At 41.3% G+C, this 26,105-nt stretch overlaps 1 protein-coding gene across 1 annotated transcript in view; it reads left to right on the top strand.

Moving 5' to 3' along the window:
• The window catches only part of coro7 (coronin 7), a gene marked incomplete at its 5' end in the record, with an annotated part of 106,460 nt that overhangs the window by 6,362 nt on the left and 73,993 nt on the right, over nt 1-26,105 (top strand). The window contains one exon of the mRNA XM_083897152.1: nt 3,479-3,529. Coding sequence (XP_083753278.1) covers nt 3,479-3,529 — 51 coding nt within the window. The remainder of the gene's footprint in view (nt 1-3,478; nt 3,530-26,105) is intronic.

Below are 26,105 nucleotides of genomic sequence, written 5' to 3'. Positions count from 1 at the left end.
CTGAAATTTTCAACTCTGTTGGTGTCCAACAGTGAATTTCTCTGTCCACTCTACTCCAGCGCAACAATTTAAGAAAGCTATTTAAGCTTTTCTTTCTTCAGTGTTTTGTGCAGTTCTATATTTTATGCGTTTAAATCACATATTTTTACATTTACCCTCTTTTATCTCACCGTGTACCTTCTTTCTTCCCGTTTTATCTATTAATATTATTTAATAATGTTTCCTTCCTTAAAGGGGTAAGGAAGTGTGTCTGAGTGAATGTGCTGAACAAGCCCCTTGTTTGTGCATGTTCTTAAACAAAAAATAATAATAAATATCATGCATAGCCTGATTGATGTGTAAATGAAGCCTCAGTTGAATACGTAAGCCAAAACATGTTTCGAAACAAAACAATTTTGGCACAAAATCTGCCACGTGTGTACTTAAACAGGTGTGATTGTCAGGCCAGTCCCCTCCTTGTTTGTCTTTGCCCTGACCAGTAACAAATTACTCCACCCCATTACATCCAGCATCCAAACCCTGACGTTAACTTTGACGGGATAATCATCCTCCTCACCGGAGCGACCCCCGGCCCTGACAGAACACGGCATGACATGTGAGCCAGGAACAGAGCACGGGGGGGCCTCAGACGCCTTTTACCCTTTTGGACTCTGGTGTCATTTAACCCGAACACCCCTGTTCAATCTCTCCAATCAGCTTATTAAAGCAAATAGTACCTTCCAACATGTGCGTCCAATCCTCCGTCCCTTCTGTTGGGTAAACACTGGAGTGCAGTGATGGGTGGGGGGGGGGGAGATGAAGGGGGAGATGAAGGGGGAGAACACACCACCTCAACCTCAAAGAGCAGGACTCATAACAGGCCTCATTTGGACCGAGAGCCATGTATATTTGTGGCAAACGTGGAGAGAGAAAGGCACCATTCACGTAAAGGAAGGGAAATCCACAGGTCGGAGGAAAGCCTCTGTTTACGTAGTGATGGACAGGCCTGGGTGGTGAGCTCAGCTGTATAGAAATGGGGCGGTGCTCGATTTATGGCCCACATTAATTTTAAATCTTGCAATATATCTGGGCCACACAGTCCATACCATTTTTTCTCAGGGTGTGGAGATGGCGATACAATCACAGATCAAGGCATGATCCTGCTATCTTCATCTGATGGCCACAGGCTGGACACTGGTAACCATGGGAGATTAGGAACAGGAGGGTGGCAGCACTGTGTGTTTGATGAGTGACTGCTGGAGCACCACTGGCTGAAGATTCCCACCGACTTTGTGTGTTGACATAAATGTGCAAGTTGTGTGCGGCAGACTCGCAGTGAAAACTCATTAACGGCAGCTTGAGACTGAGCCTCCTTCACTTTGATTAAACAGCTGCTGTCAACAAACACACGCACACACACACACACACTGCTCATGGTCCTCCATCTGTGTATTTATGAGATGAAGTAGTGTGTGTGTTTTTGTGTGTGTTTGTTTATATGGGTTATTGTCATAGGCTTAAGAGTGTGCTCGCACACATCTGTATGTAAGTGGTCTTCCCATTTGTGTGTTTGCTCAGCCATGTGTCACTTAAAACGTGTGAACTTACTGTATTTTTTTTATACTTGTATATGTATATGTGTGCATATAGTAAAAATGTCTGTGTTTGTTCGTTGTAAAGAAGGGCGGGCAACTCAGGGACTGGGATGATCTTTTGATTATGAAGCTGCCAAAGTTATTTTAGCCGTATATTATGTTGTTTTAGCCATGTATTATTGAATGAAGTGTCGTCACACAGGTGGACTCTTGCGTATAGTAATCTGTCGGGAAAACCTGTGTGTGTGTGTGTGTGTGTTTTCCCACACTGCTCTCTAAAGCCGTTGGCTTAGGCCCAGGTCAAAGAGGCTTGAAGATGTAGCCTTGGGGCATCATATTCGTGGGTGGGCAGCACACACACACACACACACACACACACACACACACACACACACACACACACACACACACACACACACACACACACACACACACACACATTCTTGTACAAAATTCTTAGTGAGCACACTTGATGCATTCCCTGGTCCCTTACTAACTCTTAACCTAACCCCTTCCTCAACCCACTTCTAACTCTAACTTTAACCCTAAAACCAGGTCTTAACTCTAAAAAGCCCTTGACAGACATGAACACACAGACACACACACAACACCTACATGTATACACTACCCTTCAAAAGTCTGGGGTCACTTAGAAATGTCCTTATTTTTGTAGGAAGAGCACTTTTTCCAATGAATATAAATTAATCATACAGTATGTACATAGGTGTACAATGTGTTTGCTAATCACGTTAGAAGGCTATTGGATGATTAGAAAACCAGCACAATTTGAAGGGCAAAATTATTATTAGTAATGAAAATCATTATTTCTAATCTTGTCAATGTCTTGACGATATTTTCTATTCATTTTGCAACTCTTTTGATGAATAAAAGTGTGAGTTTTAATAGAAAACACACAAAAAAATGTATAGGTGACCCTAAACCTTATATCGTAGATGGGGAAGCAGAGACACGACTAACAAAACCCCTTCAAGCTAACAGCAAATCAAACTCATTTGAATTGCTCTGATCGAAGACATAGAACTAAACGCTGTATTTATCCTCCATACGGCCGAGTATTGCACAGTGCCCCTTTGTGTGTGTCACCGTCGGCCTCCTGATTCCCCTTGACTTGTATTCGTTAAGTTGTGTGCGTGGTTTAGTTTAGGCCTCCCTTCACTTACGGTGACATGCAGACAGACTTATGTGTGTCAGGTCTGCTGCTGTGATCACAGTCACACAGCCGTATTGAGTGACACGGCGCGCGGACACGCATGTCCCGGTCACAGCCTGATCCCATTAGGTTCCATTTCCTTTCAATCATTGGCGAAAGCTCTCTGATTGGCCGCCGTGATTGATGCCGAATGTGTGAGCTCGGGCCTGACTGGGAGTGGAGGCACACGAGGCCGCGCAGAGGTCACGATGTATTAAAGAGATCTCGCTGATAAACGAAGAGACTTCAGAGGACTCGTGTTGTTCTTTATCGGAATCACGCAGCGGTGGAGACACTGTGATATTTTCATTATTTTACGTTGCATACTTCATGTTCTGTGAATTTACAGCTGACTTTTATTTATGAGAACTTTTAATCTTGACGTTGCATTTACACTTGGACTTCCTCTGAACACCATGCTCATACTTCTTGCTGTCAGCCACAGAACTGCCTCACAGCCCTCACATGTTATTCTTTTTTTTTTAAACTGCACTTACTGTCTGAACACTGAGCATGCAAAGGATCCAAGCTGTAACCACCCATAGATGTGATCTAAAATGAAAGGTTCTCAAGTTCAGACAATGTTAATCTGATTTATAACGCTGTATCGAATCATAACTCATAATGTGAAACGTTTCCAGATTTTTTTTTTCCCCTTTTCAGTAAAATCTATTCTCTCTCTTTGACTCTGTAGGACAAGATGTTGAGAGTGTTTGACCCCAGAGCTCAGCTGACACCTGTTCAGGTAAGGCCTTTCATTTATATATATCTATTTTATTTTACCCAGATAGTATGAAAATGTATAGGGCTGTAACGATTATTCAATGAATCGATAGTTAATCGATTATTCAATTAATCGATAGTTAATCGATTATTAAATGAATCGTCAACTATAATGATCACCGATTAATCGGTTTTGAAGGTTTTTTAAGAATTAATACCAGCTTTCAGCTTCTTATTGACCTCTGGAGTTTGTCTGTCTGTCTGTCTGTCTGTCTGTTAGCAACATAACTCGAAAAAGTCGCGGACGGATTTGGCTGAAATATTCAGGAAATTTCAGCAAAGCTGCCTTGGCCGAGGTCTGCGGTCTCCGAGTGCTTTTCTGGTTTCTTTGCTCCATTTGAAAAGTTTTGTTGTGTGGACAAAAGACATTTGAGAACATCATGATTTCTAAGTTTGGGAAACACTAATCGTCATTTTTCAACACTTATACTACATTTTATGGAGAAAATCGAGAAAATAATCGACTAATTAATCAATTCTAAAAATAATCGTTAGTTGCAGCCCTAAGAATGTAGATACTACGCAAGTAAACGTAGCTTTGGTTCCTGTCGCTTTACTGTGATTTAGTGCATGTCGATTATTTTCCAACACTACGCATAATTATAATCATGTTGACGTTTAACACAGACGGCGCACTACTCGCTCTCTGTGATCCCTGTACTCTTGATTTATGGACGCAGTCGCTGCTCTTCCCTTCCCACGGGTACCCACCCCACACTTAACTAGCGTGACCGTGAACCTCTCTGCTCGCACCACTACTTGCTCTTTTTTGGAAATCTTTCACCACTGGCAACCGGGACTGAGGCAAAAAAGGCCTGGGTCACGTCCAGCATCTCTACGAGAAGCGTTGGAGAGTTTGAGGGGGAGTTGAGGATGAAGCGGTGGGTGGTGAGGAACCGATCAGAACGGGAGCAAATATTCTCACGCACGTCAGTCGCCGGACCTCCCAGGGGGTTCTAATTACCGAGATGCTGCCACTGTCGCTGCCTCTCCTCATTTCTAAAAACAAGGCATTCTGCGGAAAAAGCAATACAGTCTTTAGCTGATTCAATATTACACCTAAGAATCACCTGGAGGGCAACATAACTCTGTGTATAGTGTATAGTAATGTCCAGAACAGCTTTTTATCTATACCTAGATAACATAGAAAATAAGAAATAATATTCCTGACAGCAACGTTCACTCACTTTGAAGGTAAATGTGAATAAAAGTTGAGTTATTACATTTTAAGGTGAAGACACGCTGTGTGGCAAGGATGAGGTTAGGGTTAGGCTTAGGGTTAGGCCAGTAGTAGTCATAGTTAAGGTTAGAGTAAGTCTCCAGGAAATGACTGTAAATCAGTGTAATATCCTCTGAAGTCGGGGAAACCAGACTGTGTGTGTGTGTGTGTGTGTGTGCGTGCGTGCTGTCATTCTCAAGGCAGAGAGGACAGAGCAAACCTAAGTGGATCAAACCAAGGCATCATATTAAATTATGACCAGTCAAACCAAACATTGAGAATAAGAATTAAATGTCATTATGGGTCTTCCCCTAAATAAAGCCCTGCTGTAATCTATAGCTGAGCTACACCTTGAGACCTTGTTACTTTTTTGACTCGGGTACTGTAGCCTACACTAGCTTATATTTCAGTATTTAAAGTGCATTATGTAATAAATCTAAATCAACTGGCCATAAAATCCTCCTAATATGTCACAGAGACTGAGGAATAATGTTCATATAACAAACTGAACTCACCAACAACAACAGTACAGACAAAATATTTGCATTAAAAAAAATCTTATGCAGACTGCAAATCATGTTTATGTTTTTAAATCATGTTTTGGCATGTGACGCCCCCTACCACCATCTACCAATCATTGCAGTCAGTAGAGTCTCAGCTGCTGAGCAACCACGGGTTGCCAGTTATGTCAGAAAACGAAACCTAAAAGACCTCAGTATTTTGAATTTGAATGTAGTAACCATTTTTGGCCACATTCTTACAAAGCTTATATTTCAGTATGTGTACTTTCTATTACAGTTCATGTATTTGGGAGCTGTGGTTACATTGCAAACTTTACTTTTACAAAGAAAACCCACATGATTATTTTCTAAAATATGATGCATTGTTCTCGATTAAACTGTCCGACAGTAATATACATGTATTTTTAATACTAGTTTCAAATAAAAAGTCACGAACTGCAATCGTTTCATAATCATTTAATAGCGTAGTGTTTTGTATTAAAGCCAATTATCTGAATCATTATTCCAGTTAGAACTCTTCTAACTTCCAGTTAGAAGTCTGCCAGCTCTGTGTTGTTTTTTTTGTTTTATCTCTTTCTCTACCACTCTCTCATTAATCCTCCTGTCTCGCTTCGGTATGGAGGAAGAGCGGGGAGTGCAGAAGCCTGAGTCAGCAGCACGCTGGCCTCCTCTGCACTCCGCACATGGTTTCACCATCTCAGACCAAAAGAAGAGATTGAACCCAGATCAAAGTTATTAGAGGCTTGCTCTTTTTTGTTTTTTTTGGCTTTGTGCTCCTTTGATTTCTTCTTCTCCTCTCCTGTCATTCTCAGATCCACTAGGTCTTGCTGAGGGAGTCTTCAGTTTGTAGTGGGCAGAGCCTCGCCCTGGAAGTTTTTTTTTGATGTTAGATGTCTTTGGAGAACACGAGCCACTCCTATTAACACTCCATCTGCTGAATGAGGCTTTACTGGGTGCTGGTGATGAATTTTAAACGCACTCAAAACACGAGGGCAGTAATTTGGATGCATAAGTATTCACTATGTGAAGCTTTAATTTCTACACAGGACCACAAAGCGATGTTCGACAACACCATAAAACACAACATTTCACACTGCGTCAGCGGCGTTAAGGAGACTCTGCATCGTTTGTATCTGATGTGAGGGCCCCGTTCAAGCACTCTGATTTTCATCAGAGTGTTGTCAAGGTGATGTGATACCAGGAACAGACTGGTGTGGCCAGAAAGTAAATAAGGAAGCGAAGGCAATGTCTAAACTATTTGGTTTTGTAATCTCTCTGGGAGGTCCAGTTAGATGTATTCATCAAGAGGAGCTACAGCTCTCTTCTAGAACTATTTCTGGGGAGGGACATGAATGTAGCAGCGCATTAGAGTGTATCTAAAAGACGAAAATACGAAATATTTGAGATAGCAGTTTCAGATTTAGTATCAACCATGTTGTTGTTTGAATATGTGAACATTTATCCCCATTTTTAGACCTTCTGTTTTCTAATTGTGGTTTTAGACAGCTATTTCTTTTAAAAAATCAGCTTAATTTATTATTCATTGTGTTATAGCTTTACAAGGCGAGTGCACGGTCTAATTTTGTTGGTGTGTATCGACCTTAGCCTTAATTAAGATCAAGTGTCTCATTGTATTGCTACGTAAGTGTCTGATCCATAAAGCTAAAGCACTAATCAATCGCTGCTTGTATTTTCAACTGGTAATTCACAGTTAATTATGTTTTGGAGCAGCTTCCTGCTGATGTTAAGGAAGCTTGATTCACTTACATGCCCCCACACCCCCCCCTCCCTCCATGTCCTCCATCCACTGAGCTTGAACACAGCTCCCGTGTCCACTGGTGTCCTGGTTCCACCCATGGCAGCGTAGTAGTCGTGTGGGGCTGGCTCATCCCTGTGGCCAGCACTGAACTTGAGTTCTGCTCGAGACAGGTGGGGTAAATATAGTCCCTAATTACAGCCCTGCTCTCGCTGTATTTTTATGGGAAATAAGACTGTGCAGGGTAATTAAGGTCTTGGACAGGAGGAGCTGTACATACTGCATCTGTAATCAGTGTGCGTGTGTGTACGTATGTGCACAAGCATACAGACGGTTGTATTTAGGTAGTTTGCCACAATTGGGGAGAGCGTGTGTTCGTACATGTGGCATCTTATTGCTCCCTGTCTCAGCAGTGAATTGAACGTCAAATGTTTTGTTCTGTTGTTCTGCGTAACATTACGTGCTTTCTTTTTATGAGAGTTGACTGGCAGACGTTTAAAATACTACCTGTGTTGTTGGAAAACAGAACAGTTTGGTTTGGTGCAGCACTCGACGGTTTGGAACGGTTGTACCTTGTGTGTTGACAACGACATCGAACAGCTCGTTTTTTTGTCACTCTCTGCACGCTTTGTGGCTGTTTGTCTCAACAAGAGGTCAAGCTCTGTATGAGAATAGACTGTGGGCGTTTAAGAAACATGGTCGCAAAGGATCAGCCGACTGTCATGGTCGTAGCTCCACTCGCTCCATACCATTACTCTGGTACCCCAATGGAAGGGCATAGAAAAATGAAATTGTTGGGGGCAGGTTATTTTGGTACTATTCCTAATGGAAACCCCAAAAAATATGTACCGTGCCGAACCGTTCCACTTGGTGGAAACACGGCATTATATGTACTTTAAAGGAGACATATTATGCAAAATCAACTTTTTAATCATTTTAATACCTATATTTGGGACTCTGGAGGCCCTATGAGTAGGCAAAGTGTGGAAAAAGATAACTCACTCATGTTTTTGTGGTCCGCCTCTGTCTAAGCACAGAAGATAAATCATGCGATGTTGACTTCCGTACTCGTTGCTACGTCACAAAAACAAGAGAGTGCTGGGGAGGGCAATAGTATCCGGAAGCGCGGAAGTCCACAAAGTGTTCTATTCTTGGCTGCACAGTGCAGCACAGAGTTCTCCACAAACTTCCAGCCTCAGAGGATTTACGTGTTCAGTGGATACATTTTATATATAACGGCAATGTGCCGGCTAGAGTCTGCAAATGATGGCTTTTCCAAATGCTAACTGCTCATTTGCATTTAATGAGACAGGCACTGAAAACCGAGCGTTCTGAACAGGGCTGTTTTGGCAGGGTGATTGAACTGCTGTGGTGCTTCAGCCTTAAGGTGTTTTGACCAAAGCATGTCACAGACATGTTCATTAGGACACCAGGGAATTGGCTAACTTGTAGAAATAGGGTATAATATGTCTACTTTAAGCATAGATCTTGCTTTACAAGAGGCTGCCATCTTATATCTACAGCAGCTTGATGCTTGGCATCGTTTGTGTTATGTGAAGTCAGACGTAGTTTCCCGATGTACTTTGGAAAACAAGTAGAACATATCATGTATGAAGGAATGACTTAATATCTTTATCTTGGTTACATTCATATAAGATGTAAAGCAAGATCATTCAACACAAACGTGCCAATAACTGAAAAAAGAATAGCCTGAAGCGTGTCGCTTATTATTGTCTGTCCTCTACAATCCAAGGGAAAGTATCTTTTCAGAGATTTTCTTTCAGGTATAAATTACACATTGTGTAAGGAAAACAATATGGTAAAACCATCTAGATATGAATAAAAACATTATATGATAACTCTGAATTTACTTAAAGCTGTTTTTTTTGTTCCTGTTCCTTGATATTCAGGGTTCTGCCCTCCTTACCATAACATCCCTACACTGGCCTCTTGTTTTCAGATGAGTTTCTTTCACGTCTCTATGTAGTCGGGCCTCCACCCTGCTTTCCTGTGCTGAGCTGCATGACTCCTCAGGCCCAGCGCACAAGGAGCAGAGGCACATTTTCTGGTTTTGAGGCGTTCATGGATGGAGAGACGCGTGTCTTTGTTGACACTTGTGTCTCCTTTTCCTCTCTGGTCTCATTGTGTCTTTTCATCCATCCCCAATGTCTGTGTATTTGCTGAGTCTGTGATTCTGTATAGTGTGTGTCTCTCTCTGTGTGTGTGTATACCATGTGTGCTTCAAATTACTAGTGCTGAAAATACCCCTCATAGTTTTGGGCCAGTGCTGGCCATAGAGCTGTCGATCTGTGGTCGGTGGAAGAGGAGGGAGACAGGAAAAAGGAAAAGTTTGCTGGACTTGGGGGCCAGATTCCTCTTTTTCAACTCGAGCTTCTGCTGCTCTGGGTGAAATTAGAGAGGACCATGGCCTGGAATGGGTTTGGATATGAAGAGGGAACGCTGGGCAGGGCCAAGAAAAAGCACAGCGGTTTCACTGCTATAGGTGGCTCATACCATCTTTTATATTCTGCCATAAATTACTTAGACTGAACTCCCTGGTAGGTGTGTGTGTGTGCGTGTATATACATGGATTTCCCATTATAGGTATAATAACTTGGTACATCGTGTTATGCCTGTTGTGTGCGTTTGAATTCTTATAACTGGGGAAGTGTGTGTTTTGTTTAGATTAGGCACAGAAGAAACTACCCGCGTTCACAGTGAATCTAGTGTGTCTAATGTGTGTGTTTTCTGGCATAAACACCGGACTTGGCAGGACCAGTCGTCCTCACGGAGACCAAAACCTGGTCCATATGAGGCTGAATCTAATTTTTGAGGAACTGTTTAAGTTTTCGGGCTAAGATTTGAATTGTGGTTAGGTTAAGGTTAGGGATAAGGCTTTGTTTAGGTTGTCCAAACGAATGTAAGTCAATTCAGTGCATGTGTGTGTGTGGACAGGCTGCACAATGACTGGAGCAGCACAGTTTAGTTTATATCACAGATGTAAACCCAGAGGGAGCAACAAGAAGGAGAAACCTTCACATCGATGACATGAAATAGAGGAATGTGTTGTGGTGTGTGTGTGTCACTGAAGCGTTGATACTGGGTTTATTCCAAGTCCATTTTTACAAGAAATGAGCTGAGTCAAAGTGTCAGTAATATTCTTGTTTTCTTGTACTTTGTACAGGTGTCACTGTTTTGGCTTTTATAACCCTACAGCTTTATGATGACATAGGGCACTCCAGGGTCACGTGACTTCCTGATAACAGAAAACTGAACCCATCATTCCAAACAGCAGACCCCAGACTGTGGAATGACTTACCTTTTCCATTCTTTTTTATTCCTAAATTGAGTTTAACATATTTATTATTTTTTAATTTCAACAGTTTTTATTATATGGGAATATGTGGTCAATTGAAATGTATTTGACTTTTATTTGACTATTACCTCATCTTTTATGATGAGACTACTTTTTATTTCAAAACAAAAATATACAGTACAACTTTATCAATAAAGTGGCTTTAATTTGCGTGCATTAGGATCAATTTCAAAACAAAAGTCCTGGAGTAATGGCAGGAAGAACACAATGGGGGTCGAGGATCCAAGTTCACAAACTTCAATAACGCGTGTGTCCACCATTAGCCTCACACAGAGCGGTACACCGGCGACGCATGGACATCACCAGGTTGTTGATCGTGGCCTGGGGGATGTTGTCCCATTCGTCCTGCAGAGCCACTCGAAGTGGGCGGCCATTCTTGGGAACTGGAATTGGAACCCGTTGGCGGGCACGCCTATCCAGAGCATCCCAAAGGTGTTGGATAGGTGACATCGTCTGGTGAATATAGTGTCATTCAGTTGTGTTGCCACAGCTGTAACGATCAACCCAGCACTCGGCATGCCAATGGCACGCTCCCTCATGATTTGTGACATCTGTGGCATATTGACAAGTGACAAAAGTCCACATTTTGGTGTGCCCTTAGAGATTGTAGTCAATAGGAGTGGCCAAGTGACACTGGACTACTGGGTTTGTGCAAAACAAATCATTCCATAAAGAAATGCATCAAGAATCTGAGCAAATGTCATGACATTCTATTTTTGTTCACCATTTCAAGTTTGTGCGTTTATATTTTTGTTGAGTGTATATATAGTATGAATTTGTAATTATAATATCAGCTTTCAGCCTCATGTTGTGTGTGGGGGGGTTCTTCAGGATTTTCACATAAAATGTGCATCATTTGTCGATACAGATGTGGAGATTCCTTTCTTGTCGTGAAAGAACTCTTGGCATTTTCTCATTTCTTTTCACATATTGTCACCAAACTTCCCAGACAATGGCATTATAATACTTCCCAGCTTGTTTGGAGATGGGTGAATAGCTCATACCATCACCACATGCACACACACACACACAGTCAACACTGTGAAATGTGAAATGTCTAAAAAGTACCGGCACACGTTCCAAAAATATATCACACGCTTTTCTCATTAGCTCAAAACTCCAGATGCTCGAGCCTGCGTTATTTTACCCTGAAAACCGAGCCAAAAATGCTTCTGTGTTTTTACAAAATATTCCTCTTTGTAGAGACCAATCAAGCTTTTCGTTGGAAAAAGACAGTTCGGGGATAATGTGATTTAATGGTCGGGCTTTCATGCATCCTTCTTGCAGATGAAGATTTTTACTGCTACATGTGTGCTCAACATCAATTTCTCTTTTCAAATGTAAACATGTCACAGTAGAACTATTCCTGTGTACACACCGCGGCATTCTTTTCATAACATTTTCGTCTTTTCGGTGCATGTGTGACTGCATTAAACACGGGCTTTAATGCTCCAGTGCAAGATAAACGTGTAAACGTACTTTACAGACAAAGACATAATGATCGGGGGGAAATTTTTGCTTGTATTTTCCTAGGAAATAGGAAACTGTATGGTTTACCCACGTCCTTTATTCCTAAGTTACAACACGGAGAAAAGACACCTGGTATGTTTTTTATTGTGCCACGTCAAGTGACCGATGAGCAGGCTGATCCTTTTACTAATCTGTGTAAGCCTTCTGCCTTTGACCTTCTCGTGGTTGACAGAAATGTACCTGTTTGTCATCAGGGCTTCATGGGTTGATGTTGAAGTCTTAGTCCTGCTTCATCAAAATGCATTTATTCATACAGCGCTGTGTTAACACATCAGATGAGATCACTTTCTCAAATCTGTTTTGTTTTTAAGCAGACCTAAGTGCACGTGCTTCCTCTCGTCTCTCCCTCAAGCTGCACTCCTGCCATTTGTCTCTCACTGTACACTTATTCTCTTTGTGCCTGTGTGTTTCTTTGTTGGAGTATTGAAGGGATCAGGACCTGGTAATAGCCAGTGGTTAACTCGGCACAGATGTTGTGCTCCCCCCCCCCCCCTCTTTCTTCTCTCTCTTTTTTCTTCTTCTTTCTCTCTCTCCATCTCTCAGCTCCCTGTGTTACTGCCCTTCCCGCTGCCAGTGTAAGTTAGAGTTTCAGGGAATCTGGCATGGCTGACAGTAGAACTTCCTAATGAGGGAGCAGGATTTTTTTTCCCCCCTCCTGGACGGCTCGGCAAAACAGTGGCATAAAATCTGGATATTCCATTCTCTGAACTGGGCAGAGTTTGTCTCAATTAGGATTGATTCATTGCTGTTTTTATAACTAAGCTCATGCATGTGCATTTTTTTTTCTTGGTAAATAAAGATATTGTCTTGCCTTGGGTTTGACTCAATGTAGTGTTTGGGTAACGTTTTGTAATTCTAGATACAAAGGGACAAAAAAAAAAAAGGCTAGATTGTGACTGCTGGGGAAAGTCCAGGGGTCAGGAGTTAGAGGATAAGGCTTGAAGATTGAAATATCATTTCTAATGGACAGAGTTATGTCTTTTTTTTTTACGAGACAATGAGAAGGGCTGCTGCCCGTTTTTGACTAAGGGCACTTTCAGACCTATAGTTCGATTGCTTTGGTCTGCACCAGTCAGAAACATGCTACAATGTAGCAAACAGACATGGGTACGGTTTGCTTTCACATATGCATAGTTCTTAACGAACCAACCGTAATGCGCCTGACTGGGATTGACGCTGGGCAGAGGACGGGCACTGGAAATTCGGTGTAATCCCGTATCTCATGTTGTACCCATTATGCATTAAACTATACCGTTTCGTCCCATTTGGTTTAGTTGCTTTCACACCAGAGGAACTTTATCAAAGTAGGGCGGATAAAGCAGTCCAAGAGCACCCCTTCAGGCAGGTCTCGGACCGGTTGATTTGGTGCGCACCAAAGGACCGAGATTACATTCACACCTATGCAAATGCTGTAGGTGTGAAAGCACCCTCAGTCTAGTACCTTTGAGGATTCATTTCACAATAGTGGACGGCGAAGGCATCCTTAAATATCCAGTGAGTACGAATTAGTGACATTGCATGGTAAGACTACAGAGGACCTTGTCATGTAACAAGCGTTCACTTAAGAATGCGGGATGCACGCTCTGGCTGAACGCACACCAATGGGAAATGAGTCAAAATGATACATTTATGTGTCAATAAACAATAAAATGAAGCTAACATAGCTAACTAGGAGTACCGTATATTTCGTTTCTCACTATGAAGACGTTTTTGAAATGTTGTAAAAAAGTGCATGAATCAACAAAATAAAAGCATTAGTCTTGTTGTTTTTAGATATCTCAGTGCAGAAATGTTACGTATTGTATCTTTAAAGCAGTTATACAGGTAGTGTATTCAATTTCTGCCTTTATATAAGTAGTGTTTATATTTCAGTTGGTGCAATTAACAGAATGTCCTTAAAGGTGACCAGTGACAACATATGTGTGCGTTTGTGAGTGTGTGTAGTGGTATTGTAGTGGTATGGACTGAGCGAGGAGCTGCCAGCTGGCAGAGACTACGCTCTTTGCACATGTGTGTGAATGCAGGCCTCATTAGTGAACTTGGTGCTCTGGGAGCCTCGTGTTCCAACTAATTAAGGATCTCTCCACACATGTGGGCGACACCTGGAGTCAGAAATAGATGGTGATGATGATGATGATGATGATAAGCTCTTTCTCTTGCTGCATCCTGCCTGTGAAGATTCATTGTCATGGGAACAAGTGTCTTCTTCAGATGTCGGTCATATGTTGTTGTCAGAGTTTGTCAGATTTTGGTGATTACAATAAGGTGACGCAATTAATTGAACAATAACAGAAATCCCAAAACGATCCAGTGCAGTATCCAAGTTGAAAGACACTGCAGTTTGATTAAAATGTGTCACATTTGCAGCAGTAGAGCACTAGAAGAGAAGTTGAAAAGTTAAGCTGTAAAATGTACGAGTGAAATACAAATTCCTACTTGATAAATTAATGTTTTTATCGTAATTGCAATGTCATTTTATTGCGAGTCTTTTACATGAGAGAAATAAATCAACGATGATCACAAATGAATCATATCCTTGACATCAGCACTTCCTTGTGACTTCACCTCGGTTTGTCCTTTTTGTCTCCGCTTTCCTTCTTCGGGAACTACTCTGTGGCTGTAAACAGCATCTGCACCGCATTTATTAGATTATCCATTTTATTTGAAACAGCAAATTGCGTCTCTGTCTTTACTTAAAACTTGGCCAATCGCTGACGATCGGGGAGAAATCAAAAGAGCAGTGTGAGTTTCTTTTTGTAGCCAGAGCTGCAGAATGAGGTGTGAATTGGCATGGGTTTTTTTCACTCTTTATACTCTGTGCCATTTTATCAATGATTAATTAGGGTGGTTTATTGTCTTGAGCGTGTGGTTTTTGGGGCATCCATGTTGCTGAAGGCAGCAGCCGCTGTTTGTGACTGAATTAATGTTTTGAGTATGAAACGTTAGGAGCTGTGTGCATGAGACCTCTGTGGGTCATCACCATGAGCTGAACACAAATAAGATGTTATGCTTTGTGTGCACTTTACAAACTGTAATCGACGTATTATGACAACACTAAAGACAGGCGAGTATTTTTTTTGTGTCGCGCTTTGACTTTGAAGCATAGTTGACCTGTTTTATTGTCAGATGAAATCTTCATATTTGTCCATATAGAGTAGTGAAAGCATGAGTAGAGAGTCGGCTGAGCGTTCTGTTCAAAGGAACTTAAAGCGCTACGTAGGCTCATCTGTTGACATGATGATTGTTAGCCAGTTTCCATTACTTCAGCTGTCACAGCGTTACAAGGAACAGCAAAAACTTTTTTGTTTTTAGGGTTCACTGTTTCGTCGAAGTCTCTAAAGATTTCCTTGTTCCGTTAAATGTTACAGTAATTATTTTGTCGAACGGACGCAACTGTTCATCCCACTAATCCCACTAATAAGCACTCATTACAACCAAGGTGTGCAGGAGACCGTCTTTGAACGCACGGAACGTAGAATGCTAAAGCAGGTGTGCAACAGCAGCAGCAGAAGACCACACCAGGTGCCACTCTGGACACTTTAAGTAGATGTCCTGTAGGGTTGGGAAGCACAGCCTGTGGCCAAGTGGAAAGGGAACTTGGCTTGGTAAGTGGAGGGTTGCCAGTTTGAGTCCCCACCAGGTCAAAAAAAGGGCTTGTTGTACCCCTGAGCAAGGTACCCAAACCTGAGTGTTCCCCGAGTGCTGGTCAGTGTCTGCCACAAATGGAATTTCCCCCTGCAGGACTGATAAAGGACACATTTATTTTATGATATGATCACATGGCGACCCATCACGATATCTGTCTAACTGGAGAAAACAAAACGTCGGTGAAAAGTTAAACGTGCAGGATTTCTCCATTTATTCACAACATAAGAGAACAAAGTGCATAAAGTATACATATTTATTGAATAACGTAGATTTCGCCGCTATTATCCCGCTGTAAACTCCCTTCTTCTTCAGCCAAGGTAACTTCTGCCGAAGTTTTCCTCATTCATTTGAGCAGCGCCACCATGAGGAGACCAAGGAGATCAAGTAGTGATGGTGAATTGAAATATCAATTTTTGTAATCGATTATTGTATTGCAAGGACGATGATATACTGTATCACCAAATTGATATTTTGACCCACCCCCTAGTGTCCTGTGTACCGAATGAAGTGAGTTTGAAAGTTTAATATTTGATCAGTCTTTTGAAATAAATAATACACATTCCGAAAAGTATCTGGCAAATGTTGAGCAAATGTACTCAGTCAGTCACTACTTTTGTGCTTCAATCTGTTCTATGAACTCTAAAGAAAACACAACATGTGTTTTAATGCTCAGTCCGATATAAACGGCAAAGTAAAAACAATTCCCCTATTGTGTCTTCCAGGGTTTATTTTAGAGAAATGCACTGTACCTCATCGCAGCTGCTGTTTTTTTACCACAGGTCAATGGGACACAGGTGTGCATACCTGCATTGGTGTACAATGTTTTTCTTTTCCCGAGTCAAAAGAAAATGAGCAGCGCTCGACAACATAATGAGTTACTAACAGGGGGAAACAGATGAGCATATGGGGGCCCACCTGAAATCTGGCTCACACGTGTCTATATAAATACCATCATGTCCTTCACCAACAAAAGCCAGCGTATCTCATCTTTTACTAATTGAACTTTTAAAAAGACAACAGGCTCTGCTACAATTTGTGGTTTTATGCAAGAGATGAGGTTTATCCGGGAAGTCTTTGCAGAGTGGCGTGAGCTGCAGAAGGGGATCGAGCTATTTGTTTGCTTAGTGTAGATGAGCTGATCAATCAACGTGTCGTTTGGTTGCACCATACTCTGCTGCTGCACATGCAGTTTGCCAGGGGGCATAGTGTGCAAAAGATCTACCTGCCACTTAATATCTAATGAGCTAATTAAAAACAAGCAACTACATACATTTAGGCATGTAAACATATGACCTGCACAAGTTCAAACTGACTAACAGAATGTGGAAGAAAAGTTAACTTTAAGGCGACATGGATGTAGTATTTCAGAAAATGCTGATATACTGCTATTGCTTAACCATAAAAGGGTAAGAAATGTGCTTTTGCCCATTTTTCAAGATTTACTTTCAATATCTGGCAGTTATTTACAGTTCTGCATGTTAAAATAGTGCATAACAATTGAAAATGAATAAAAAACATAGGTTTTATTTAGAAAAAAATAAAAAAAATTGTCTCAATGTACCAAAAACAGGTGAAACAAAATGGAAACTATTTACAGGCGTTTTCCGAATTCTTTCCTCCCGGCTTCCTGCAACAGCACGAGTGAAATTACCGTAATAACCACACGTTGGCTTTGACGTGCAACCTCTCAGCTTTCAGAAACCGTCAGAACTTTTCCGATTGCACAAACCTTTTGCGTAATTATGGTAATGCAAATTGCTAACGCGTATGCGCGGTGTTAAAGTGCTAAAGAAGTGGCTGGAGAGTGGATGTCTCAGGATAAGTGAGCGTGTTAAGTGTTATCTTATTGCATGTTTTTGCCACAATAGGCAAACCCTTACTGCCGTAATTAAATCCACATCCAACTAACCCTAATTCTTTAACGAGGATAATTTCACACGTGTCTGAAGTTGTCACAAAAGGTTCACACTTTCACACTTTGACTACGGCAAACAACGATTAGATCAAGAAAGGATCGTAAAAAAAAAAAAAAGCAAAGGAATGAGTATTTACACGGTGTGAAGGATTTCATGATTACACACAAAATGACATCAGCGCGACATGCCTCGCACACATGTGCCTCGTGAGCACATCCCACCGTGCTCATTTCATGCATCCACACACAATGTGTGTGGGGGTACTTTGAAGATGTGAAGCCTGTATGATGTGGTTTTAAGGAAGGAGTCAAGTCAGCCAAGTGTGTCCCCTGCCAGTTACGAAAGAGCTGTGAAAGACAACAGGCACTGAAGGGCTGTGTCAGGCCGTAGGGACTGAGGAGGCTTCATTGTGTTTCCCAACAGCTTGAGTATGAGTAGCTGTGTGCGGTGTGTTGTGTTATATTCCCCCTGCTGTGTCGAATATGATATCCTCCAAAGAATTGTCTCTTATTTAACACAGAGCACGTCTGGTGTGCAGATTCTCATTAGTCCTGGGTAACAGAGTTCTTGCTGTCATCAGCAGGATCATTGTTTTCCCTCTCAGTTGTCACTTAGGTCTTGTGCTGCTCCATGGATCTTTGGATTTCAAGGACCAAGCCATGAAGTGTATCTCGTAATGCAGGGATGATGCAAATTAAGTGTTTTTCAGCTTGATCACTCAGAACACAAGTAGGGCTTTCACACCGGCAGGACTCAGTCCCAGTTCCCCAACCCAATTTGAACCGGCCGGCGAATTCAGACTGAAAAAATAGGAAATACCTGGTTCTTCCCTGCGAAACCACAACCTCACCAGTGGGCGTGCCATATTCTGGGTTGTGAAGACGAGTGGAAAGTAGTGAGATTTTGCCGGGGTTGTGTTTATTACCGCCTGAGTAATGCGGATTCACGTCCCTCCACGTTTAAGGTTCCTCTTAAAGCTCCCATAGAGTGGTCCTATCGCACATATATGTGAGTTATGGAGGTCTACTTACATACGTTAACGTGTTTTTATGTTCAAAAACCTCCTAGTTGCTGTAAATGAGCCGATAAAAATCTCTCCTCACTGAAGCTCTCAACAGTCATGGTGTTTCAGACTGAAATCTCACCCCCAGAAGACAGACCGTGTTGTGATTGGTCAGCCAACAAGAGCTTCCCTAACTGTCTTGTGATTGGCCAATACCTGGAAGTGACGTAATTAGCACACCAGCTCTCAGAAGTGCAGCTCCCCCTCTGGAACGGTGGATGCACTGCTACTCATTAGATTTGATCAGCGTTAACTGTTACTTCCGTTCTATGGGAACTTTAAACTGGTGTGAACACGGGGTGATTAGCACCAAGTTTCTGAGTCTCCAGAACGGCGCCAGAGCCAGAACCAGAACCGTGCCTGTCTGAAAGCGTGAGCCTTCAAATGAAACTGAAAAAATGTCTTTTTGAAACCCTGGATTGGAGAAAACACTGATAAACAGAACTTTAACTACATCGTGGGGTAAATTGGAAACTGCTATTTTTTTTTGCTGCTTCTGTTCATCAAGCTTGTACAGATATCATGATTCTTGGAGGGGAAAAGAGTTTTGAAATCATCTCAAAAAACATCAGAGTGTGTATTGAGATTTCATTTTTGCCCCCACCCCCATGAAAAATCATTACTCACCAACCACATGAACCATCAAAAACCTTGAGGTCTCCTGGCTCTAGTGCCTGGACTGAGATGCCGATTTGTTCCTGTCTGTCATCTGACTACTTCTGTACTCTGAGGCCAGTCTCTGGGTAGTTTTCACAGTGGGGTGCACAGCGCAGTCGGTTACAGTACCCCCCGCCCCCCAAATCTGTTGCAATTTAGTCCAATCTTTCTTCGTCCCCTGGGCCGTTAAGAGGGTCGATCACAGCCCACTCCTGCACGGTTTTGGCTTGACTGGATCGCTCGACTGTGGCCACATGGCACAATTAGCACTGTGGCTCAATAATCACAGCCTTTCTCCCACTTCAGTGCTTCGTTTCACTTAGCACAGCAGTTAAACTGATTTGTGTCTTTACCCTTGACCAAAAATCACAAATGCAGGTCTTTTAAATGTTACTACAATGCACGCCGAAACCAAATTTTTCAAAAACGCTAATGAGGACTGGTCGGAAAAACAGTTTATGACATCCTAAGTGTATAGTTCACGACTTCACTAATAAAATTGCACAATCGTCACATGATTAAGGGATGATTTACATGTGCTCCTAATTTAGTTTGGCCTATTTTTTAGGTGCTTTGTGAGTCTGCTTTCAATAAATGAGTGTACATATACTGTAGGCTGATGGCCACTCCCATTCTGTTGTCATACCAAATAAGCAAAATTAAACCTCATCTGTTTAGTAAATGTATTAAAAACTGGGTTAGGGTGGGTAATGCGTTTTACACCTGCTTTCAACAAATACACATGCAGGATTATTACACCAGTAAGTCACAAGATCTGTTACTTGACTTTGAAAACACAACAGAAGCTGCAAGAAACCAACGACAGTGCTTCATACAACATTCATTTCCTTATCTGAATTTATGTATTTTTCTTACCTCAAGTCTTACACTCAATATTCTGTAGCTCTCTTTACCCCCAGTTTGACTGGATTTTCTGCGGTCTGCGATTCCAAGGGGAATTAATCTCATTTTTACCCCCCCCCCCCTTGATTTATTTTTCCATTGGGTAGAATCATTTCTGGGACCAGTATTTTTTTCCTGCCCTCTTAAAACACAGGGTGATGTCTTTGCGGTAGGCAGTCAGTGGCAGTCTATCAGAAAGTCTCCATGGACCACAGAAGCTGGAGCCAGGTCTCTTCTCTCTTTACCGTCAGCCAGAAATGTGTAAGTTTTGATTCAGAGAAATAATTTGTTAAGTTTTTACTCACTGTAGGCATCTTTTTAATATTAGTTCTTTAAGAAAGAAAGGACATGCTACTTTTTTCTAGAGGGGGGTTTGAGGGTTTTCTGAGCTTTAATCACTGACTGTGCACTAAAATAATTTCTGGGCCAATAGGATACTTACATATCTCTGATACATTTCTCTGTTGCCTCAGATGTGGGTCGCTCACTGGACTTTACAACTGTCCTAATAACATCCTAAAATACCACCATTTTGCCTGTTAAGTCAAAGTCAATTCATGTCCACAGCAAAAACACACACTCATTTAATATCCCCATTCTTGTAATTGATAATTATCCTATTAAATATACAAATGTATACAAAATAAGTCAAATATTAATATGAAGAGAAATATGCGTTTGATCAATGATGCAAAAAGAAGTATTTGTTTCGCACAAAATTGCACAATAACTCATTGTGTTGTGCAACCATTTTATAAAGCAGATTTCTCCAGTTACGATGATCATGTTGTCTATAAACTGGGCCTGTAAAAACGAGAAATGTCCTCTTGTTTTGTCGAGTGAGCAAAAAGACAAAATCTTAATCACTTATTGTTGATACTGAATCCAAAATTTCTCTCAAGATTGAGCTTGCACAAATCTGCATTGCCTGTTGACCCATTATTGTCCAAACAATTAGGTAATGAATTTAACTTGACAATAATCTAAAATAAATGATTGTTTATAATGATCAACTGGGTAGTTTTGTGTGATTTCAGTCCTTCTGTAGTAGCCCTGCAACTCCTTCTGAGTTCACAATATAGAAAATAAAGCTTACATGATGCGTGGGACATACTGAGTGTTGGATGAAATATCTTCCTGATCCATTTAAGATTGTATTTCAACCTTTCACGTCGTTCATCATCTCACTGTGTCCTATCTCGACCCCAGTTCCAATCACGAATATAGCATAAGAAAAGAAGAATAACTAGACAGCGGGTGCAAGCAAAGTCTGGATATCTCATTCTACTTTGACACTATATTTAACTTGGGACGCATCCAGTTTGCATGACTCGACCTTGCTGCAGCTTGCTTGCCTGGTGTCTGCAGAGCCGCGTGTCTCATTGTCTCACTGGCTCGCAGTCTGCTCGGTGATTCTCGTTTGCTGACACAGAGGAAATGAGATGCGGGGAGAACGACTTCCAGGCAAGGCGACTGTGAAAGAGGATGAGGGGCAGTAACAAAACTGTGAGGTGAATCGGGAGAATTTGTGTTGAAAATTTGAAGCTACAAATATACATTTAGTGCGTAACGTGACACTGCACAAGTTGTTTTTCACGGCTCAAATGTCAGAGGGATCACTTTTTTTGGATTTTTGCTATTACAGCTGCACCTAAGGGTTTACTTCATGTTGTCATTCCCTCAGATTACACTTCCTGCCCAGCTCCTGACCTTGCACATTAATTTATTTTATTTCCAGGAATGAGGAGAACAGAGAAAGGGGGAAGTTTGGAAAATACGAGAATGGCTTGTGGCTTCTGGACTTTTTGAATTGATGAGTGAAATGTTAGATGTTCCAATTAATGAAAAAACGTGCTATAGGGAGCAGGGGGAATGAAAGAATAAAGCGGCTAGTTTGATTTCCAACGCCTACCGCCAGTCTCTCTCCTCTTTCCTCCTCTGTCCTACGTCTAGACGCCTGCCTGTGTCTGTAAAGCCAGAGTTGCAATTCAAGATCGTGAACCTTGACTCAGAAACGGAACTTAAATGGACCATGAAGACAGAACCGGATGGAGAAAACCGTGTAATTGCTGAAAAGACTGATTAAGCGTCGATGAAAAGACTGAGAAGGGAATCTGTTACAGGGGTGATGAAAGCCACACGGCAACAGATATTGATTAGAGGCGTGGAAGTGAAGTGGGAGATGTATAGAGAACAGACGATGAGGAGCAGGTTGAGGAGAGTAGTGGTGTCTATTAGACCAGAGAAACAGATGTAGTTGTTTACATAAAATGTACAATAAGGCATGAACCGAACACAGTGGAAGTAATCATTACTTTGTGTAATGATTACTTTAAATTGTGAGAAGTGTATTCTCATAATTTATTGCATTAATAATGGTTCCGAAATACTAGAGATAGACCAATATGTTTTTTTTATTTTAGGGCCGATACCAATTATTCGTAGTCAAGAGGCCGATATTTGGAGCCGATATTCATTTGTAGTAAAAGTGAAAATATTGACTAACAACAACAAGCACCAACATTTAACCTCGTTTAAATGCCTTTAAGCATATGTTTATTAAACAGCTTTTCAGATTTGCAAGATATTGAGTTTTTTTTTGTCTTAGACAATAGACTTTGATTTAAAGGCGCCATATGTAAGAATGTGGCCAAAAAACAGTTACTACACTCAAATTCAAAATACTGAGGTCTTTTAGGTTTCGTTTTTTCGTAACTGACGTAACTGGCAACCCGTGGTTGCTCGGCAGTTAAGACTCTACTGACTGCAACGTTTGGTAGCTGGCAGTAGGTGGCGACACTTACCAAAACATGATTTCAAAACATAAACATGATTTGCAGTCTGCAAAAGATTTTTTTTAATGCAAATATTTTGGCTGTACTGTTGTTGTTGGTGAGTTCAGTCTGTTGTGACATTTTATTTTATGGCCAGTTGCTTTAGATTTATTACATAATGCATCTTTAAAATTCTAGCAAAACGTGCAGGAAGCTCCCAGGGGCATCTCTTATAAAGTGAACTGAAATTTCAAATAATTATATAAGTAAATTGATCTCTTATCAGCCGTCTCTTGTGTCGATTTGCGTCAAAATGCCGAATATCAGCGTCGATAATCGGTCTATTCCTACAAAATACCATTATGAACTGTTTGATTTAGCTCAGCATAAATACTAGAAACAATGGCTTTGTCCTTCTACTTTTTTTAATTAACTTATTTTTTTATATGGAAGCCAAAGATTCATTTGAACTCTTAATAGCTGAAGCATTTCATTGAGGCACATGCTATTAAATTGTAATATGTGTTCTAAGACTGGATGAAAGTAGAAGGAAACACTTGCGCTTGCTCTTCCAGCACACTCGCATTCATTTCTGCACCGCTGACACTCATTATTAAACGCTTACATCCCCATCGAGCTGATGCGCAGAGCGGTGGAAAAGAGGGATTCAGAGCTTGTGATGGTTCCCATATGTGCACACAGACACCTGATAGTCGGCCCGGTGGGTGAATCAACATTCTCTGCGAGTGACACAGATGTTTGCTCCTTCTGTGGAAGCGCACAAGGTAAGCAGCTGAGGAGGAAGCAGAAGGATGGAAAGAGATGGAGAGATCCTTTTTTTTGTTTGTATTGGGAGACGATTTATATCGAGCTATAAAATCATAATTGTCCTGACTGCTGACTGGAACTTTTTCTGTGTCTACATCACTGTCAGCACATTTTTTATTTTTTTTTGGCCACCTCTTCTTCTGCTTAAGCACTTTCTCTGTAGGTATCAACATTAGTCTGTTACCTTCACCGTCTTGATACAGACATCTGTGGTAATATTCTTTCCCCAGATGTGATGTCATTTCCTGTACTTCCTTTATCGTGTGTGTGTGTGTGTGTGTGTGTGTGAGCAAGTTATTCAAGCATTTTTGTCTTTTACACCTCCAGTGCATATTTTATCAGGTCATAAACCTTTTTTTTCTTCTCTTCTCTCATTCCTTCTGTGTTAATATCATCAGGTTGGATGTTTTGTTCAGCTGCTTCAGGAAACATTTGTCTTATTCATCTTTCTGTGCTGTCCTCCACCCCCCCACTTTTTCTTCCTGTTTTTCTGTGTCATGATCGATTTGTAGCACGTCGGTAAGGTTCAGCTGTGAGGTGAATGGGATTTGAGTTATATTTATGACTGCGGAGGAGACGTACTGTTTGGCAACATTCATATATACACACACAAGGTCCAGATGTTGTGTCCTCTGGCTGCCCCGGGCTGTTAGTAGTCTTGTGTAGCTCCCTGATGGCTGTGTTACGCTTCCTTAAACAGACCCAACTGTTTATTGGGAAAGAGTGAGTGGACACCCAGCACAGACCCTTAATCCTCAGTTCCACTTCCATTGCTCCAGCCGCCAAAGCCTCGATGACAACTTTGCTAAACGCCTCGGGGGCTGCACGTGCCTCGAGATCCGGATGCGTTATGACATCATGGCAGCGCGATCTATATGGAGCATGTATAGCCGTCTGCCCGTGAGAGACGTCAGGCCGGTTTGCTTGCCTTTCAGCCATGGAGCTGGCTGGCTCTTGCAGCACACTGAAGGTTTGAGGAATGCTGTAATGGCAAAAGTGAGCCTGTCTGCTTCAGAGAGAGTTCACATAAAGGTGATCGCCTGCGATTTAGTGTTCTTTTTTATTCATCTCCTGAAGGACAAATATGTCTTTTGGACCAGGTGTAAAAAACCAATTGATCAATCTCATAATTCTTCAGAAATGTGTGTATTTCTCTCCATATTACCCAAGTCTCTTTCATACTCCCTCAACATAAAGATTTGATGGAGGACTGCTTTTATCAGTAGTTTCTTCTTGTAATATAAAGAACGCTTTGCCATATTTCCACATTCTACATCTAGTGTCCATAAACATTTGAGGGAAATTCAGAAGGATTCAATTTGCTGATGTTTTAGGGAAAACGAGGTGCTAAAGTGGACGATGCCCTATTTGTGTCCGATACAGATACCGATATCACAAACTCGACCGTTTATGAATGTATGAAGCTGTTAACAACACATTTGTGAGTAAATTCAAAGACATAAGTCTCCAACTGTGTAAAAAATATTTTTCTCACCAAAATAAGAAGAAATAAACAGCCCAAACATGACTCAGCTCAAATGCTTTTGCTGATTTTTATTTACATTTTTACAGCCTGTGCATAGTGAAGCATGCAACACAGAGGATCTTTTGGATTGTATTGGATTTTACATTTTTTTATCTGTCCATTATCCGATTATAATCTGTCATCATGAGTACATTTTCTTCAGAAGTCACTGAGCTGGTGAACTCTTTTAATATTATAATATATTATTATTCATAAAAAAATAAAATAACCATGTAGACGCTGTGCACTCTTACATGTAATGTGAACACGACCGGACTCTTCTGCTGTAAACAAGGTCGATGAATCAGACTCCACATGTGGCTCCTAAAAGCAGCAGCAGTAGTTTTGAAAAACACCCCCGCGCTGATTAAAATAGTGTGTGCTGAATGTGTTCCTAGTTTGGTCAGAGTGCCAGTCCTGCACTGACTTGCCCCTGGAAGGAAATCAGGCAGTGGTGCTGGCTGATGCACCGCTCAGTGGCAATGAATTATCTCCATGTCTGTTTATGGCTTCTTTCTTTCTTTCTTTCTTTCTTTCTTTCTTTCTTTCTTTCTTTCTTTCTTTCTTTCTTTCTTTCTTTCTTTCTTTCTTTCTTTCTTTCTTTCTTTCTTTCTTTCTTTCTTTCTTTCTTTCCCCTGCTTTTTTCTGATCTATTGCTATTTTTGAGGTTTCAGTTTACTCTTGGTTCTCTGCTGTTCATCTAAGCTACATTTCAACAGACTGACTTGCATGGACTTATCAAGGAAAATATGAGTTCAGGTACCTGCACGAGGCATACCAACTGACTGCAGGCTGAGAAATTATGACGCAGGTGTTTATCCA

This window comes from Microchirus variegatus (assembly GCF_963457635.1).
Source record: "Microchirus variegatus genome assembly, chromosome: 10".
Classification (NCBI taxonomy): domain Eukaryota; kingdom Metazoa; phylum Chordata; class Actinopteri; order Pleuronectiformes; family Soleidae; genus Microchirus; species Microchirus variegatus.
This window is presented reverse-complemented; position numbering and strand designations above follow the sequence as displayed.